General features: G+C 36.8%; 2 protein-coding genes across 3 annotated transcripts in view; both read right to left on the bottom strand.

Annotated features, from left to right (window-relative positions):
• LOC110371413 (uncharacterized) overlaps positions 1–21,091 on the bottom strand; it is an 85,890-nt gene that overhangs the window by 9,510 nt on the left and 55,289 nt on the right. Inside the window, exons 2-3 of one of the 2 annotated variants that reach the window (XM_064042247.1) lie at positions 12,383–12,576; positions 3,137–3,278 (exon numbers count right to left, since the gene is read on the bottom strand). In XM_064042247.1, coding sequence (XP_063898317.1) covers positions 3,137–3,278; positions 12,383–12,576 — 336 coding nt within the window. Of the gene's footprint in view, positions 1–711; positions 851–3,136; positions 3,279–12,382; positions 12,577–21,091 lie in introns of those variants that run through there. The other variant, XM_064042246.1, reaches the window with a different exon arrangement.
• On the bottom strand, positions 14,800–20,610 carry LOC135119004 (uncharacterized). Its single transcript, XM_064042248.1, has 3 exons — positions 20,294–20,610; positions 18,620–18,724; positions 14,800–18,468 (listed from the first exon to the last, which is right to left on the bottom strand). Exons 1-3 carry the CDS (start codon positions 20,374–20,376, stop codon positions 15,909–15,911), a joined length of 2,748 nt encoding a protein of 915 aa, XP_063898318.1. The 5' UTR covers positions 20,377–20,610; the 3' UTR covers positions 14,800–15,908.

Raw genomic sequence — 21,091 nt, 5'->3', positions numbered from 1 at the left:
AAAGCTCTCCCTGATTGGTCAGTCTTTTTGTAAGATCGACCAATAATCCGTTCTGTTCCCATTGAGTTCCCGTATAGTTAGGAATGAAATAGAGGTGTCAGTTAAATAAAATAAATGCTCTTCAAGGATTTATTATTTAGTACGAGTATGTAATTAATATTCCTGACATATGGAGAGAACAAATTGTAACGAAATTTATTCTTCAAACACAAATTGAAATTGGAAACATAGTTATTGATTTCTGACATTTACGCGAATATTAGACATTTAAATAAAACTACTTTTACGGATTTTATCGCGGTTACATTATATTATTTAATCCCGACGTTTAAAACCGACCGCGATAAAATCCGTAAAAGTAGTTTTATTTAAATGAAACTGGAAAATTATAAGAAACTTTTATAAAAAAAAAACAAAACAATTAGGTAGTTTGTCTTCAAACACAAATTCATTCCTAACTCTACGGGAACTCCATGGCAACAGAACGGCTGGTCGTGATTGGTCGATCTTACAAAAAGACTGACTAATCAGGGAGAGCTTTCGGACAGTTGACAATTTGACAATTTCTCATCGATAGATTACAATATAGCGAAAAATAATGCGTTAAATTGCAATCAGATGTTACGGTTCACAATAATTCGACAGTTTACAATCTCTCGAGATAGATTGTAATCTAACGATGTTTGTAATCTTACGGTGACACATACATACCTCGTTTATTCACTGCTAGCTTTTGCCCGCGACTTCGTCCACGCGAATTAACGATCCCCATTCTATTATTTTTATTCATTCTGCTATTTGGAAACCCCACAAAACAAATACTATAAAACTCGATCGAGTAGTTCTCAAGTTATAAGTGTACGAACAAACACGACTTTTTTACGTATATTTAACTATTATTTACGTAAATAAAAAAACAAAAGCAAGTCTATGAGGCCGTGACCATGCACTTGATCGTAAGAATGAAAACTAATGATTTCAGACTGAAATCTTCAAAGACTCAGACCCTGGCAGTTAGCCAGGTATATTCTTGTATGATTAGGCATAATTATCTAGACTGTAAATAGGAATTACCTACTCTTGTCGTGAATGTTATTTTGATTTATGATTGTAATCCCAAAATTGAAATTATATCAGGTCTGTTATGCAATCCGGTAGCCTAAAACTCATTCATAGATGTAATAGTATACCAAAAAAACTAAGTAGCTTCATATCGCTGTTTCACCCGCATCCCCAGGGGGCTACTTCCTAAATCTAGATAAAAAACCAGTAAATATGTACAATGATATGTAAGCTATATTACTGCCAAGTTTCAACGAAATCCATCCAGTAGTTTTTGCGTCAAAGACTAGCAAACATACATATTGTCAATCTTTCGCATTTATAATATTTTGTAGTAAGATTAGTAAGATAAATGGGGAACTCATTATTAACAAGATCACCACGCGACATGGTGGCATTATAAAAAAAGGCGCGATGTCTAGAAAGTCTGTCGCCGAATGGTCGCCGACCTCACAAATGTCAGACGTAATGTCTTTTCTGACATTAAAGTGGTTCCACGTCGTTTAACGTACGAAAAACAGTAAATGTCCAAAAAAACTCGGTTAATTTGTTACCGTTTTGACTAATTTGCAAACGTGTTGTTAGTTTAATCTGAGTTTTTGTATCATGACAAGACACAATTTTGGTGACTTTCGTTGGTCATCTTTGAGCACTTAGAAGGACAAAACCAAGAATCTGTTTATCTGTTTTAGTCTAATTTCAATTCTAAAATACAATCGGCGTTACTCTTGCGAAATGCCGTCAGACGGATTTGGGAAAACTCTGTCTCTTGGGTTTGAACTAATAACTAAGTATGCCTATATCATTACCTACTGAAGTTCATCATCTTCAGTGGTCATTGACACGAAATGAATACGTACATAGACTTCATGCAGCAAAATCTTGAGACCAAACCAAAAGTTCCACTTCAAAAACTCTGGGCAATCATAAAAACTTCTGAAGCTGGGAGCTAGTGGGAGCAGCTAGGCGTAGAGCTTGGAGTAGCCCGTGAAGTCGCGAGCCCATAGCTTCACCCGACACGAGTAGTTACAAGCTATTGTATAGAAGCTAGTACATCACCTGGTTGTAGTTTAGCGGCGGCAGCAGGGCCGCTCCGCAGCACGGAGTGCACGTGCACGCCGTCGCGCGCGCCGCCTCCGCATCGGAAGCCGAGCCCCGTGAAGTCGCGAGCCCATAGCTTCACCCGACACGTTAGAAGCTATTGTATAGAAGCTAGTACATTACCTGGTTGTAGTTTAGCGGCTGCAGCAGGGCCGCTCCGCAGCACGGAGTGGACGTGCACGCCGTCGCGCGCGCCGCCTCCGCATCGGAAGCCGAGCCCCGTGAAGTCGCGAGCCCATAGCTTCCCCCGACACGAGTAGTTAGAAGCTATTGTATAGAAGCTAGTACATCACCTGGTTGTAGTTTAGCGGCGGCAGCAGGGCCGCTCCGCAGCACGGAGTGCACGTGCACGCCGTCGCGCGCGCCGCCTCCGCATCGGAAGCCGAGCCCCGTGAAGTCGCGAGCCCATAGCTTTACCCGACACCAGTAGTTAGAAGCTATTGTACAGAAGCTAGTACATTACCTGGTTGTAGTTTAGCGGCGGCAGCAGGGCCGCTCCGCAGCACGGAGTGCACGTGCACGCCGTCGCGCGCGCCGCCTCCGCATCGGAAGCCGAGCCCCGTGAAGTCGCGAGCCCATAGCTTCACCCGACACGAGTAGTTAGAAGCTATTGTATAGAAGCTAGTACATTACCTGGTTGTAGTTTAGCGGCTGCAGCAGGGCCGCTCCGCAGCACGGAGTGCACGTGCACGCCGTCGCGCGCGCCGCCTCCGCATCGGAAGCCGAGCCCCGTGAAGTCGCGAGCCAATAGCTTCACCCGACACGAGTAGTTAGAAGCTATTGTATAGAAGCTAGTACATTACCTGGTTGTAGTTTAGCGGCGGCAGCAGGGCCGCTCCGCAGCACGGAGTGCACGTGCACGCCGTCGCGCGCGCCGCCTCCGCATCGGAAGCCGAGCCCCGTGAAGTCGCGAGCCAATAGCTTCACCCGACACGAGTAGTTAGAAGCTATTGTATAGAAGCTAGTACATTACCTGGTTGTAGTTTAGCGGCTGCAGCAGGGCCGCTCCGCAGCACGGAGTGCACGTGCACGCCGTCGCGCGCGCCGCCTCCGCATCGGAAGCCGAGCCCCGTGAAGTCGCGAGCCCATAGCTTCACTCGACGGATCCGTGCTCGCTGGAGACAAAATATGTTAGGCTTTAGTATTTCAGTAGAAGGAATGAAATTGAAGTGATTTAATAGTAGTTCATAGTCAAAAAATACGTGGATCGTTTCCAGATAAGCCCATTAAGATAGAAGGATAATCTTAAGCCAAAAACGATTCCGGGCTATCTGGTATCTTAAAAGACGAGTCGTATTGAAATTGTATCATCTTATTGTATGGGTGTTTTGAAATTAGTGAGAGTTAGCCCTCAAACAGACTCGTCTTTCGGCTGGTTTCTAAAATTTACTACAGTTTTAACAAAAATCTATGAATTTGAAATTCTCACTTTCCGCATCGTTTTTTCGTAGAAGTAATTTCTAGTTACAAAACAACATATAGCAAAGTGTTTGCAGGGACATAAAGATCTTGAACTCTATACATAAGTACCATTCTACTCAACATTCCTTTAACAACATTTCCTTTGCAAAAATTATTATCGCTAGACTTCAATAGTCGATCAATGGGCAATTCAATGCAAATGAAATGAGCTAGTCTAGTCTCCAACCTATAAAACTATTGCAGAAAGAATTGAATACAAAAGCTGAAGCGATAAACACTGGTTTTATCTATCCCCATCATTTATATATAAAAAGAGAAAAGTATAGAATTTATATTTTTACTATAAAAATATTTTCTGGGGATTTTATTAAAGTGATACTTTTAGGGTTCTGTTTAAATCAAAATGGTAGTAAGAACTTTTATCGGTCTGATTATTATCGGTCATCACCAGTCTGGTGTTTGTTTCAATGTTTTTTAAGATGATAAAGATCACAGATTATATTACACATATCTACATTCCAGTTTAGATACATGAGGAGTCAATTCACCTTAGCTCGAAGTTGGCTACTAAAGTCACTTCACAATAACATGGACTCAAAATGTACGTGTTTCCTGTCCAATAGCTGACTTCAAAGTTATTTTCCAAAAAAAAATATAGTTGAGAAAAGACTTGTAAGTTAACTGAGATATAGGTAGATTTTATCTGGCTTAAGAATACATACAAATATATGTTTATGTCAATGCTAGATTCTAATCCGTTCATCCAATGTTTAGTCAATTATCTCGAACAAAAAATAGTTAAATACTTAATTATCGTTGTTCTTACGGGCAGTGATGACTTGACCTTCAAGCCTGACACTGATGACGTTAGTCTATAGTCTATGACATCATCAGACAAGAAGTTGGTCCTGCATCCGTTTGTAGCCGCCATTTTGTTTTGTGCAAGAATATATAAAATGTAAGTGCTTGCTTTAATGCATGAATTTACATAAGTAATAAAAATAACTAGGTATAGTGTTTATTTACTTACTGTATTTTATTTTTAGCGTAATAAAATAAATAATTCATACTATATCTTTGAGTTTTTGTCGAAATAATCTGTCTGTCAGAAATGGACTAAGATGGGGTAGCATACATACCTACGTCTAGTAAAAACCGACTACAAGAGATAGGATAAGATGCATTATAAAAAGATTTAAAAAATATGTGAAATATGTGACTATTTCTAAACTTTCAATAGAGGAGGTCACGTAAAACTTTTGATCTCTCTCCGGTGGTATCGGATTGCCGTCCCATCGGACTATGAGAGTGAAGGAGTAGCGATTGCACCTGTGTCTGCGCATACATTTGAGTAGGTAATATAACTTGTGCGTAGATTCTTACATATTGTGTCACACTTCAATTGTTAGAGAATAACACGCTTTAAAGTAATGATTCTCCTTCATTGTTCACTACTTCACAATCGTTATCATTGATACTAGAAATAACAATGTCTACTTAGTTGTTATTAATAACTATCTACTCATTACAAGTAGGTTAACATACGATTATAAATTGTTATTTTAGAATTACTTAAAAAAATAATCGAATCTATAAATGTACTTTTGATTAATTAAAGAGCAACATAAAAAACCATGTGTGTTATAACCCTATAAGTTGCGAAAAAAAAACTACATTGACCTCAAAAAATTACCCCCAAATATGGCGCTATCCGTTCATATGGCAACACTTTTGGTAGGCTTCACGACCTTGTATGCAGCCTTTAGGTCAGTAGCTACCATTAAAAGTTAACTGAATAGTTCATCATATTCAAAAGGCAACTAAATAAAGTACAATTTAAAATCTATTTTATCAATTAACGCAATTTAGAAATATGTCTATGCAGACTTTAGACCTTTTAAGGATGAGAAATTATCAAATAACTTCTAAAGGTATCATTTATTTTTGTATTTTTTGTGTAAAAAGCTATGGACTAAATGTCTGAAATACCTAAAGATAATTTAATTAAGTTTTAAAATCATATTTCTCTAATTGCCATTTCGTTCCAGGACTTTTGTAACTCTTTCAATTGATCCCCTAACTCTGACAAACATTCGCTCTATGTATTTCCATCAAACATACACAGATACTTTTCAGATGTTTTTCCTCCTTGAACTTCAAAAGTAAACAAAGATAAATCTGTTAACATTTCTAACCATTGCCCTCTATTGCATTGTTTATTTTTGAATAATTCTCAAGTGTAAGATTGTGTACATTTGATATGATATCGCTGAATCTGATCTCCTGTTCATCTTGACATTGAAATGAATGAAGAATTATGACAGACTAGTTTTTGTTTTCATATCTTGTTTTTTTTGTGCAATCTTGCTTTTATCTTTTTGTGCAGACTGCAGTATTGATAGACGATTTTTTGTGTTTTTATTTAAGCATATCAGATTTTGTCTTAGAACGAATTGGATTCTGAAAAAAGTTTCATAAATAACTGTTGAATAACTCTTGTAAATTTTAATGTTCACATTTGAATTTAGTACGCAATTTTGCAATACATTAAATATTTCTGACAAGGATGTGGCTCTCTTAGTAATATTTTTCGACGTGTATGTTCAAATTGAAATACTGTTTTTCAGGCTTTGTGGCTCCTGACTACCCATAACGACTGCCAAAGATCAAAGGTATTCAAATTACAAGCGGGAGCCACCAACTTCACGTGCCTTCCGAAACACGGAGGAACTCATCATGACAAGATGGCCCCGCGCTGAGCGTTGCTTAACTTTATAGACCCGTGTGGCTATTACTTAGAGCTCCTCTTAAGAATTCACAACCTAACTTCATCTAACGATTACATACGCCTTCCAAGGTGATAACCGACAAACTATAATTATATTTTAATAGCTTAAGGAATATTCCTAGAGATCACTTGATGACTAACTTTATAGCTGTTTAAAGCACTTAATCTTTAGATTTAGGTTAACTGGCTTCATTGGAACGTCTCGTTAAAAACTGTTCAGCAACTGGTTTTAGTTAATCAGTTATGTTATTAATGGTTTGATGTTTTCTTAATTGTTCTTGTGAGTGCGAATGAAAATCGTTTGATACATACAAAGATATTAATTAATATGACTAACAGGTAAACTAATACAAGCTACTTTCTTCTGAAGATTGAAAATCTCTGTATCTACAGAATCGATTTTGAAAATCTTTTACCAATCAAAGTCCTCTCACAATATTTTGCGAGCGTCATAGGCTATTGTATTATCCTGGTTCTCTCGGGATCAGGTTGCAATAAGTAAGAAATATATACTTAAGTACAGAAGTAAGAAAAGTTTTACCCAACAGTATATAGACACCAATATTGAAAAGGGTTTACTTGTCTCGAGTTTCTAAATGAGGTTATGGTCAGCATCCAACTTGTGCAGATGCATTTGAATATGCAATAACTGTCATCTGACCTCCACAACCGTAACACTTGCATAATAATGGAAATAAATTATAATAGTTACATCAAGTTTATTTTAGGAATGATTTTCCATTTCAAGTCCTGAACTTGTCTACATTTTCATGCACTGGAATAAAATAGTTTTTTTTTTGTAACAGTTTTTTGCATTAGGTCCAAAGATACACTTGACTGACACCTTACAAACTTCATCTTATTGGTTTGCTGGAACTCGATAATCTGAGGAACTACTGGACCGATTTCAAAATTATCTATTCTTCAGTATTGGATAATCCTTTATTCTAGGGCTAAGGCTAAGGGCTCCTTTAAATCCGGATGCGCGCAGTAGTCCCACTGGATGCCGAATGAACATAAAATAATCCGCTGGTGGAAGATGGTTTTACTATGAAAGCGTAACTAACAAACACTTTTAACATTTATAATATTAGTCAATGAGAAATGGCTCGTATGTAAATATACGTACATAAGTGTTTTCAGGAAATAAACACGGAATTATCATCGCTTATCTAATATTAGCAATATGTATGTATGTTATGTCAAATTATTCATGGCAAAATCTGTTATGTCAGTTGTTAACAAATCTAACTTATGCACGGTTGCATCAAAGGTAGAAATACTTTTACTTTAAGAGCTAATTAGTAAATTAAATACTTGTTATGTGAATAATGTTACCAATACATAAATGGTTAGTAAACATAACGGGAACTTTGAATAGAAAGGCTATATACAATTTCGTCAGTAAAACTTAAAATCATATTTTTGTGGTATCAGTTTTTTCAAATGAATTTGGGGCTCCGAAATTGGCTACTTATGTATGACTTCACAATATGCAAAATGTACAAACAAACATAACACTGCTAAATATTCGCCAAGTGTCAAACGGTTACTTCAGAGGGGTAAAATTATTATTTGACGAGAAATTATCAGTTCAGTTTTAATAACTTACTAGCTGTTTCCCACGGTTTCTCCCGCTTCCCAGAGGAACTTTTACCTGTACCCAGATAAAATATAGCCCACGTCACTCGGGGATAGTGTAGCTTCCCAGTAGTGACATCATTCTTCAAATCGGTTTAGCAGTTTTGGAGACTTTAAGGCACAAATACACAAACATAAAACTATTTCTGTTTACAATATTACTATAGATAAATTTTAGAATCACAAGACCATCAGGCGTTGAGACTAGAACAGGTTCATTCGCTCCACAGCCTATCCAGACTGGATCGATTTGTAATGACTCGCCTAGGAATGCAGATCGAAATTATACGGCTATAGGGCTGACACTGCGCACAGGTGCAACAATGAGCTTTTTGCACCTTCTAGAAATCTGAAATAACGATGCAATTTACCTACATAACATAAGGTATGTATCCTTTTTTTTAACGACGTCAAAAATCATCAAATGACCCCTCCCGCTGTGGGTTAGCAGCGGTGAGGGAGTGTCAGACTCTTACTAACTAAAAACCGTCGTGTTCCGTCGTAGGCCTTTTATGTACCAGGGCCGCGGTAACTCTTTGGAACAATCCCGCAGCATAGGTGTGTAATGTATCCCCAAAGAGTGAAAGGATAACAACGCCTTTGTACACAAAGAAAGATGTAATATAACAGGGATTAAAAGCGATGCATACCAAGAGACAGCGAACTACATAACGTAAGATGAGGCTCGTCTATGCACTCATGTAACGCATGTGGCACCTGAGCGTTTTTGCGGGTTTGGCATCTTAACGCGGTATTACACGATGGGTTAGACTAGTTTAGAGCATCGAACATTCCACCATATGAATAAGTATTGAAAGGAATTTTGCAACCCCTACCTTTTATTTCCCATCCATTGCAATCCCTTTATTTAAAGATCTGTCTAGGCGGCTGGTGTACGCTTGTCGTGACCAAAAGGCTGGCTATTACCTCGGACAAAGGATCAGCATGGCCATCCAACGAGGTAATGTTGCCAGCCTCTTGGGTACGCTCCCAGTTGACAGCGATGGGGATGAATTTTTTGACGCTTTTTAGATATAGTTTTTATTTTTATTGTTTTACTAGGATAGTTTTTTTTGTGTTGTAAATATCTATGTATATAACTATGTAAATTCCTACCTAAATAATCAATAATATGGGAATCCACCAAATAACAGACTTGACGCGGAATGGCTCTAAATATAAACAAAAACACAATATGCATAAATACATGAATAATTCGGTCATTATGTGCTGTTGCCAGCGTAATGTGCACATTACCCGGTTAATTCGAGTATTATTCACTGCACATCAACTGAAACGTACTTAATATAGGTGCATTAGTAACGCTTTCGGCTCCTCAAATAATATTATTTTAGTGATGATAAGATAGTTGTTTGTTTTTTAGAACAGTCAAATGATTAGGTAGTCTCAGGATTCCTGCAGGTGCATTCAAAAAGTTATATAAATTATGTGCACCTAATATCAAACATTTGGAATCTTATCTTAGCATCTTTCGTACATTTTATTCCTAAGAATTGAAGCCAAGATTTGACAATTAGTTACGCAATTTAACTTAGTTAACCTGGCAATAGGTTTGTTGTAAACTCCTGTTTTATTTATTAGGAATACCAGAAAAGTAGTTTTTGTGATAGGTTTATTATGATAGGTCGTAGTTTTTGTGATAGGTCCATTTAGAAATGCAGTGGTCAGTTTATATTATAAAGAAAAATCTATGCTTACTTTTTTTCTACTCTAACATAAGTTAATCCACTTTCTGTTCTAACTTATGACTTATAAACTAGTGAAAACCCTGTTCTATTACTGATGTACGCCGATAAACGGCAGGAGAATGACAGGCCGCGGAATGTGTGCATAATATGAAAGTTTTACTTGAAAGCTGGGCGCGGCTTCGTAATGGCGGGAATTATCTTTATTTTTTATCTATTACGTTTGATGGCAATCTGGGATTTATAGTAGCTTATTTAATAATAGTATAAGTGGTAGTAATAAGTAAATTGAACAGTATATTAAGTGGTAAAGGGGTGATTTTATGTCTCGCTTATGGATCAAAACTCTTATTTGAAAATAGGTGCCGTTTAAGGACGAAAATAACATTTTTAAACAGGCAAAAAGGACCTGTACTAACGATTTTTCGTCTTCAAATATAGTAGAATCTTCTAGTAAACCACAAACTTCTCTAATAAGTGATATATCCATTACAAAATTCGTTTTCAATTGCCCAAAAACAATTGCATAACACACATGCGTGACAGAGTTACCGTGTATTACATGGTTATGAATCGTTTTGACATTACTTATAAGTTATAACATCGGTCGAGGAAGTGATATTAAATTAACTTTACGTAAGTGTTGATTCAATAGTTTGTCATAGACTGCTTCTTTCTTTCTTTCTTTAAAAATCACTTTCGCTTGTTGCATCTAAGCGCGGAATCGCGATTTCTTGGATGATTGTTGAATTTTAATACGTGATTTTAGAAATAAATTGATTCTAAATGGTTACGGTGACTGAATGTTTTAAGGGATAAATTGTTAATTGATGGTATTAAGTTAGTTGCAGATAGCTACTGAATTTCTTGGGAAAACATTTCAAGATTGACAAAAAAAAATTGGATCCAAAGCTAAAATCTACATCTAACTGTCTTGGATTCGGCTTCCAGTCTAACCTGGTGCAGTTGAGTACCAGTGCTTTACATGAAGCAACAGCTCAATCTGACCAACTCGAACCAGTTATCCGGCCATCCCTTGGTAAGACCAGAAGGTCCATAATAAAGAATATATATATATAGTAGTACACTATTCCATTACAATTACATAGTTAACATAGCTACTAATTCGGTAGATGATCTGTCTCTGTGAGCAATGTTGAATCTTCAGTATCGTTACGTATCATAACTTTCGCTGTAGCAGTTTGACAAACATCGAGAGAGCGTACCTTTCTTGTGAATCATTCGACAAGTATCAAAGATCGTGTAGATATAGCTATTGCTATTTTTTAGTTAGAATTTGGACTAACGTGTTAAAGAAAAACTGTGTAACATGCTGTCAAAGAAAATCCTTCTAGGGTACCCAAAGAGATTTTATCCTCTTCATTTGAATCCCGAAATTCCCTGAAGATACTGTTCTATACCTCGACATTCACACCGACCAACTCCAAATCCAGACCTTTAATAAATATTCTATAAACAAAATAAAGCTACCTAACATTGAAAACAGCAAACAAAAAACCCCACAAACAAGAAACTTTACTTCAATCATTTAAACTCCTAGACCATAAACATCAAAGATAATCCCATCCAATTCAGGACAGGAATAGCCGTCCAATCGAGCTGGCCATCCAATCGAGCCGGGGCCCGATTCTCCTAAGTTAATAATGTCAAAATTGAATAGAAATCCAATCGTAATATGATCGCAATAGCAGTTTTAACCATATCGGGCATTCTGCTACTAATATAAGACCAATCGTATTTCAACGACATTCGATTGGTTTGCGATTGGCCTGCTATTTTGGTGATTTTGGTCTATACGGTAGCTTGCTCTACAATCATATTGCAATCGTAAATCATTTGCAGACAAACGATTCATTATTGAAAGACAGAAAAGGATAAAAACGTTTATTTCAAAGAAAAAATAGCGGAATGCCACATACGCTTCAATCGTAATCGAGTCGGGATTGGATGGCAGTCGAATGTGAATCGTATGTTGCTTGAGTAAAATTAGTAGGAATCGGGCCCCTGGCCATCCAATCCAACGTCCATTCTTCCAATAGAGATACGGTAATGGCCGATAAACGTCTTGTTATCTGGATAGAGTTTATTTGTTAGACTGTGCACTAGTTGTACCTAGTTCAGGGTCGTGGGATCTATGGATTGGGTCTGTTGTGAGGTGTAAGTCTGTTTGTTTATGTTGGGTTTGTTAATAGATAGAATTTTCATATTCGAACAAGTATGATAGTTTGATTTGAAGTCGTATACTTTATTTGTACCATCAAGGGTTTACAACTTCATGACTTTTGCTTGCATTTCGAATAAATTATCTTCCATTAAACAGACCACAATAACCATAACAGGACCTATTTGTCACAAGCTTCTGTTGCTTTTTTACTTACTATTTATTACCTTCTGATGTGTCAATAAATCGCGTGTAATTTGTAAACCACGCTATGCAGATCGAGACAATGTTTATTTAACTACATTATTTTCTCAAATTGAATTAACATGGTAATCTTTAAACACAAGACTGCCTCCTATTATAGCCGTGGCACATATTTTTATAGCACCTTGTATGAGTATAATGTCATTCTTATCTCTAGTAAGCAAAATAAAAGATAAACAAAGTATTGGGACCGGTCATAAACAAAAAGCTACAAACCTGTAAATGCGAGTCATCCTTGCTATGCTCAGGCTTCGTAAACTCCACATGTAACCCCTGGTGCTTCCCACTGAGAGGCAGGGTCGGGGCCTCATGCTGCCACGCGGTGCGCTCATCCTGTCTGAACCCTGGGTTGTCGAAGGCAAACTCGTCTTTCACCGACTCGGGGTCCGTTGAGAAGACTAGGTGCTTTCCTGTGGAAGAAAAAAGAGGTTTGATTAGATAAACTTGTCTATCTATATGTATAAAGTAATATGTATAAAAATCAATCCTTATTTATTTATTTAAAAAATACAGAGTAAACTTAAGAACTAATACGATTAGAACGATTAGAACGATTAGAATTTCTGTTCTAAATTTTTATGTTTACCTGTGGATAGCGTTGTGGGTTACATTATGACCTCAACAAGTCATTTTTATATTATTTGTAAGTTTATATAATGTAACTGTTTGCTATTCCTTAAAAGAAAAAATAAAATAAAATAAAATAAAATAAAAACTAATAACAATGTCCCATAAAGCTGTAAAAGCAGTTTGACTGTGGGATTATATCCCTTGGCCACGCAATCGCGCTTGAAAGGCTGGACTGTTTAAGCTGAAAATTAAAGGGGAGGTAGCTTAAGACCCGGGAGAAGGTGTTTTTGTCACAATCCAGCTACGGGAAGTAGTTATCTCGAGTCGCGAGTGAATCGCTCTTTTAGCGGCTCTGAAATCAGAAGTCCACCATAGTTTGATAGTATCCTACGTTTAAATGGTAGAAAAAGAATTCTTTCTCATAAGAAAATAGTAGTTATCTATTGACCCTTTTCTATAACGTTTCAATATTTGAGAGATGAGAATTTTCTCAGGCACGAGAGTTGTAAGTAGCAACAGTCAATACAATTGTTTTAGGCATGACAGTCTAAACAATGTTATATTTATAAAATTATTAGTCATAATGTTTACAAATTACCCTGTCACGTTGTGTGTAGGTTGAGGGGCAATGGCCGTATTAGTTTTAAAGATTAGATACTCTTCTTTACCTACATGCATACGAAAGAAGATTCTGCTGATGTTTGATTGTGACAAAGCACATTTTAAGTGCTCTGGGACCTTTGTTCAAGTCAAATGTTCAAAAGAATAAACTGATAAGATTAGTTTGGAATAACTCAACTTGGTGAAAAGCAGAAGTTAGGTGTTGCTTTAGTACCTTGCCGGGGCTCCGGGATTGTTCGCGCGAGTTACCGCGGCCCTGGTACATAAAAAGCCTACGACGTAACACGACGGTTTTTAGTCAGCAAGAGTCTGACTCCAGCCCAAGCACGAATATTTGCGAAAAGTTATTCGTATCGAAATCGAGTAACATTTGTATGAGAATTGTACAGCGCCCCTATCGGGCGTAAAAGGAAACAAAACATGGCAGCACGAATGATTTTGGCGCGCTGTCGTATCGAAATCGAAACGAGATGGTAAACGAAACTCGATACTTATAAACAATTGTGAGATTTTTGGCAGCACGAACATTCTTTTGACGTACGGTAACGTAAACTCTCGAAGGCTGGCTATCGAGTATGGTCGAAACATTATTCACTTGAAAATAGTCGGTGAGAAAGGTTTCGAGAAGTGTAAAAATATAGTTTTAAGGCGCTGTAAGCAGCAAATCTTAGGTATTTCGGGGGGTGAAGCAGAGGAAGTAAGCGCAGCGCGTAGCTCCGCCCACTAAGCCCCGCTGACGCTATCGGCAGCGCGTGGCCTTATTCCGATGCGGTGCCGCGGCGTCCGTATTCTGGATCGCGGGATTTCCAAAATAAATTTTGCTTTTGATTAGAAAAAATTCGCGATTCCGGAGATCGATAAATTTAATGTTCTGTTGAATAAAATTAAAAAAATATGTAACTGTATGCTTCGATTATAATAATAACTAGCAAACTGTGGCCCGAGACTATGCCCTCTTGAGTGTCAATACTTCTAATGCTAATACATATTTTTTAATTCTAACTACTTGAATCGGGCTTTGTTTACTCTAATCTCAATCTAATCACGATAAAACAGAAGAAAAGAGATTTTCTCTACACCTACATGTCTTTGGATAGGTGATCAAGGTTAAACAACGGTTGCCAAGTAGGACTTGTAATTCTTTGATATTCGATTTTTGACAAAGACAATATTCGAATTATTCGTATATTATTCAAATACAAAGTAGGTGAGAAAACAGTTCCCATATTTCGAAATACACTCTAAAACAAGGGTAAGGGGCCGTTCAAATATTACGTAAGCAGATTTATTACAATTATTATTTACCCCCCCATCCACGCGGTCAGCAAAAGCTTTTACCCCCTCCCCCCTTGCTGACGTAAACATTTTTCAATTATAAATGTATTTTTTTTATATTATAATTATAATGTTATAGTTTCCGAACAACACAATACACTGACAGAAATAATTTAGACAAGTGAACAGAGTTTTTCCCCGAATTTCTACAGCAAGTGCCTAAAAAAAGCGAATATTAAAAGTCATTATGTGAATGGTAAATAAGGGGTGAATATCCGAATAATTCGAATATTAGTTTTGCAAGCCCGCCAGTCTCTTTGTGGATGGGTGATCAAGGTTAAGCAGTGGTTGCCAAGGTGTCTGTGGATGGGTGATCAAGGTTAAGCAGTGGTTGCCAAGGTGTCTGTGGATGGGTGATCAAGGTTAAGCAGTGGTTGCCAAGGTGTCTGTGGATGGGTGATCAAGGTTAAGCAGTGGTTGCCAAGGTGTCTGTGGATGGGTGATCAAGGTTAAGCAGTGGTTGCCAAGGTGTCTGTGGATGGGTGATCAAGGTTAAGCAGTGGTTGCCAAGGTGTCTGTGGATGGGTGATCAAGGTTAAGCAGTGGTTGCCAAGGTGTCTGTGGATGGGTGATCAAGGTTAAGCAACGGTTGCCAAGGTCTGTCTGTGGATGAGTGATCGAGGTAAAGCCATGGTTGCCAAAGTCTGTCTGTGGATGGGTAATCAGGAATAAAGTTATTAAAAAAAAACAACAGATAGTGAATGGGCAATGCGATCTTATATTCATGAAATCCAATTATGTATTAGAAACATCACAAAAAAGATATGAATCAACCAAAACAAATCGTTCATTTCAACTAGGCCAATTACAGGCACTAATGAATTATCAAAAGACATAAAATAAAACAAGTACAAAAATAGTTATGGTGCTACAGTCCCAGTCACAAGACAAAAACTGTGAAAGTGCAAGTTCAACTAAGAATATGCGTGGTTGTTATCATTACCAACAAAAGAACTGAGATCTAAATGGGTGCCAATTTCTATAAAAAAATTAGAATTTTAGCCTCAAAATCATAAATGTCATGATGACGTAGCTAGTTTTACCAACAAAGTAAATGTCATTTAACTTGCGTTTGACATAAAGCAAGATAACCTTATTAGCTAAACCTATCTTGAATGTGAAAACTAGCCAAGTCGAGACATTTAAAATTTTGAGAGGATAAATTTTAGGACCAGACCTCGGCAACCATTTAAATTTCAGCTCTTTTACGAATTTGTTACATTTCATCAAAACTTAACTGTTTACTACAACAGGGTATATTTTCTTGATTGGCACCAAATGCAACAGAAAGTATTCTTGACGATCCTTCAAAACTTAGGCGTCTCTTACGACACAGATAATTTTCTTTCTCATCGTCACTTGAAGAAGAAAGAAGTGTTGGTGATCCGTCAAAAATCAGTCTTCTCTTACGACATGGATTATTTTCGACTTGATGATCGAGCTTGGGAGATTCTTTTTCTCTAAGTGGCATTCCTCGAGCATGACGAGAATCTACAATTTCAGGTAAGAGCCAGTCCATATAAAATGACAATAGTTTTGATTTCATCTTCGTTTCCCAGAACACATCATCTTTATCTATAATTTCCGTTTTGAGGTTATGGTTTTCACCACTCCACACAGCAAACAAGCATTTATTTTTACATGCCACATGAAGTTGACCCTGAATCTGAAAATACCAATTACTGTTCTTGTTCAGTATGATCGTATCATTTTTTTTATTATATCTCCATATCTGTATTTTATTCTCCTTTATGGCATTTTCTAGACCAGTTTTGAAAGCCACTAAAGGACATTTGATTTCTACTATTGTATCTTGGCCTATTAAACCATCTGGCGTGGCGCCAATAAATGGGTATTCGTGGTCTACGAACAAACCACAGGGATTAATTGTAACATTTTCTTGAATAGAGAGTTGTTTTATAGCAAGTTGTTCGTTTTCCACGCCATGTGCAATTGCAGTTACTTTACTGAGGTTGCATTTATACAAAATATTTTTCACTAATTTGGCTTTGCTACTGTTTTCTCTTCTTTTTATTACCACTCCAAAATTTGACGCAGTTAACATATTCTTTCTTAGATCTAACCAGTCACTGCTTTCCCTCTGATTTATAGTAGACTGTTGTATGTTATCTCTGTCCGAAGTTAATTTTTTTAAATTTTCTAAGAATAGTTCTTTGGCTCTGACGAATTCATTAGGTTCCATATCAGGAGTAGTACTATGAGGTCCATAATCACGTTGAGCTATATTTTCTTTATTTTGTATTCTATTTTTCTTATGAGGTTTTGCCTGGTTTCTTCTTCTTTTCTTCAGTCGTCGTTCTTCAAAATTTTTCAGTATACTTCTGGGACTTTGCCCTAAAATTTTCTTATGAAGTGTATGTCTTGGATGAGGGTTATTGAAGGACAAAACTGCAGCAAAACATCGTGCACGATAACCTCGTCGAAGTGAAAAATTTATCCTTTTGCCCCCCACAATTTTTGCCACTACACTATTAAAGCACTCTACGGCGTTTGTATCTACATCCTCAAGCAGACTTGTCGATTTTGCTAAAAGTGATTGAATAATCATCTTTATTCTAAACCAGAACATAGTGTTCTCTATTTCGATGTTGCTCTGTAAAGTTTTGTCTTTTAAACAATAATAATCTTTGCATCTTTCATGATTACCGAAAGCATGGTAAATGGAATTTTGTACCTCGGTCCTAAAACTTGTAATTGCTTCTGGTTTCTCCTTCTCCGATTTGTATTTTTGTATTGAAGCAATCACAACTTTCCGAATAGTCATAATCTTAATTTCTGATAGTAATTTTCTATACGCTAGTGGATATTTAGTTTCCTTGGTGATTGCTCTCAATTTGTTGCACATATTACGTAGTAAGTGGTTTCTGCATTCTATTTTTTGAACTGTATGGTTTGGGTAAGGATTACGTGCTAAAATTTTTGCGTATGTAGCCGAGTCTCCGTCTGCTATTAATCTGCCATAAATAACATTATACATCGCTATGGATGTCTCAAAACCTTGACAAATTATATCAGCCTCCATACCACTGGAAGATCCTGTATAATTTTTAAAACAGGTGTGTTCTGGAGTAGAAATTTGTTTTTTATCTGCTCGTGCACATACGAGACAGTATTTATTTTTAATACCTATGAATAGAACTTGACCGAATCTGCGACCCACAATTGCTGCGGCACCTGACAATGCTCTATAGTTATTTCCGTAGGAACGTGACGACCAAACGCCATCAGCATATACGTCAACTATAGGAATACCATCCTTGCTCAATTTATTTTCAGCTATAGCTGCATCACGCTCACGGATGGCAGCTATTTCCATAGATTCAACTGCTGTTGCCTCCCATTTTTCATAAACGTTGTCTTGAATTTTTAAATAAGTTGATTCTGTAAAAATAGGTAAATCCATGCACGCTGTGATTTCTTTAAATTGCGAAAAGCCGATACCCGCAGAAGTGATTCCAGTAGCTGCAGCCAAATTAGCGTTGATATTATGTTCGCTAGCTAGCTCTTCATTTGTAACTATAAAATCTTTTTGACACATAATGCATCTAAACTTATATTTTGAAATCAAACCATTTCTGCTTTCTCCTATCAGTGTCATATCTTTTAAATTGCAATCAAACAGAGAACTATGACTGGAAATTTTTTGAAGTTGCTGAATGAAGTACATCATATTGACAATTCTTCGACCCTGTATTGGTAAATATAAATTTTCTTGAGAATCGGTTTCAACAAGGTATGGCACTTCGGTTGTTTCCCTAAAAAAAAAACAGATAAATGGGTTATCTTAGTAATACACAAAGGTAATGCGTATTTTAATCGTATTGAAATGACTCAAACTAGCTAGCTGGCTAGTTTAGCCATTTCTGTTACGAAGATAAACTATATCATTAGAATTATGATACATACCTATAATTTCGTTCTTGTGTAGTTCCGGTATCTGTTGAGGTTGGATTAACAGCAGTAAGAGGTGTGAGTAATTTTGCAGTTTTACTCTGAGAATCCCTGGGTTCTCTGTAATTTACCAAAAAAAAATTTTTACTCCATCGGAACAGATGCATATATATCATAATATGCTGGATGCGAGAAGCCGAAAATCGATCTCAGTGGCGTGCACTTGGGGAGGCCTATGTCCAGCAGTGGACTGCGATAGGCTGATGATGATGATGATGATGATATCATAATATGTATCTAAGATATATCTTGCATCATAATATCTGCGCGCTACCTAAATTGATTTGTCCCTGTATAATATATTATTTACATACATAAACTTTTTCCCATGGGGATAAGCAGCCTAGCCCCATGGGAAAAAGGCGTGATTTTATAAAAAAAAATATTTAATACATTACATTTTACTGTAATTATATAAATTCATATATATCCCTATGGGCCATTCATAGATTACGTAAGCAGATTTATTACAGTTATTTATCCCCCGCCCCCCTTGTCACCTAATCGATATTGAATAGTCGAATATTCGAATAATTCGAATATTCGTCTTGCAAGCTCTATATAATTATCATGCTATAATTTGTTGCCATTCGTGCAAAAAAGTAAATTAATCCAAAATAAGCAAAACAAAGACCCCCCAAAGGCTTACGTAATACTTGAACGGCTCCTTATGGGAAAATGCGTTACATTATGTATGTACATTATTATTATGAAGAATGTAGGTAGGTACTTGAAGACATCGGATAATCTGAAAAAGGTCCCGCCATCACGGGACTGGATAACTTTTTTGGATTAGAAGCAATATTTTCCTACTCTAATAAATGGATTTGCACACAATTCTAGGTAAATCACATGGTACAACATCCCGGAATAACTGGATATTTCCGATACACAACCTCAACTTTAGACCAATATGCATCTGGTTATCCGATCTCTGATAAAGCCCAGTATAAGTATTATTTAGGAATTTAGCAGGTACCTAATTAGTGAAATACCAATATCTATTTTTGAATTGCTTTAGTTTTGATCTACATGTGCGATATTTTTATTACTCTGTAAGTTTGAAAACAGTTACGAATAGTAGTTTATATACGAGAGATTTTCAACTTTATGTTCTCGACCATAAAGTTGAAAATTCATTATAGACAAACTGTCTCGTCGACAAGAACTGAAACAGTAGATTTTCAACTTTATTCTCTACAGCATAAAGTTGACATTGCGCTGCGCGCCGGCCGCGAGCCGTCCGTCCGCGCGGTAGCCATGGCGGTAGGTAAACATTGTGATATCAATCATATTATTCTGTTTACCTTCGATAGGTATCCCTACTTATTACGATCAACCCAGAGATAAGTATGTTTCAGATATTGAGAAAATATGACAACATAGCGCTACGATGATAATTGTATCAGTAAAGTAATTCTTATAAGTAAAGGGTGATGAACGTACGTACTTACCTTCCTACTAACACACGTCAACACGTCCAGTATGAGCTGATCTCGAGTTTTATAGGCTTTTCGTACAATAAGAGGTCAGCTTATACTGGAAATGTATAGCTTGATGGTGCGTTGTACGTACATATATCACATAGCTATTATAGGTAGGTATATATATTTTTTTAGAAGTACTTACCCAGACACAGTATTTTTTTTGCTTTTATTTCTCCGTTTCCTTGTACAAATCCGGCGTAGCACTTTATTTCTTTTATTCCCCATTGTTTTTTTCTATATTGTTATTATCACACACACACACAGGATCACGAGTCTCAAATATAAATAATAAACAAAACTTATAAACTAAAGTGTCTAATTGTCACACAAAAACCTTATACTAAAAAGTGTCAATATTCACTAAATAACTATTTTGATTTATGAATTACGACAACCGGGACGCGCCGCAACGTGACGTGACCTATCTCTAGAAGAGTTGGCTGCAGACTGGGCGTGTCATTACCAAGCACGCGACAGTAGTGCATCGCAGTACGCAAATACGGTCGAAAATAGCGAAGCGTTTGATTATAATTCAATCTCTTGTCCGCCAATATGAAAGACATTTCCCAGTTTTAATTTATTTAAAAAATAAGTACACCATTTTGTTAAAATATTTTTACATATGTCTTTAGTTGATTAAATTTCCTTTTTTTTGGTTACAAAAATGCGAATGGTTATCGCTCAAAATATTGAGCATTTCGAGACGAAAGGTTTTTTTCGTGTACTTTTTTTGCAATTTTTTTTTCGAGATTCTGGATTATTTTCAGGAAATATTTTTGCATATGTCTTTCATTTATAGCCTTGACTATATATTGTATTTTTTTTGAGCTTGTAATATGCAGCAATACGAGTAACTATCGAACGAAAAAGAGGACGTTTTACAGGTGTCCCGATAAGGGCAGCGCCTTAACCGTGTTTATGTTTTGTTTAGAGTTAGTTT

Source organism: Helicoverpa armigera, chromosome 28, assembly GCF_030705265.1.
Source record: "Helicoverpa armigera isolate CAAS_96S chromosome 28, ASM3070526v1, whole genome shotgun sequence".
Lineage (NCBI taxonomy): Eukaryota > Metazoa > Arthropoda > Insecta > Lepidoptera > Noctuidae > Helicoverpa > Helicoverpa armigera.
The sequence above is the reverse complement of the archived record's forward strand: the minus strand, read 5'-3'. Positions and strand labels throughout refer to the sequence as shown.

Coding starts and splice junctions, on each gene's coding strand:
- LOC135119004 (XM_064042248.1), bottom strand. CDS start 20,376: ATGGGGAATAAAAGAAATAAAGTGCTACGCCGGATTTGTACAAGGAAA. Junction 18,725..20,293: donor AAAAAAAATACTGTGTCTGG/GTAAGTACTTCT, acceptor GGTAAATTACAG/AGAACCCAGGGATTCTCAGA. Junction 18,469..18,619: donor ACACAAGAACGAAATTATAG/GTATGTATCATA, acceptor TTTTTTTTTTAG/GGAAACAACCGAAGTGCCAT.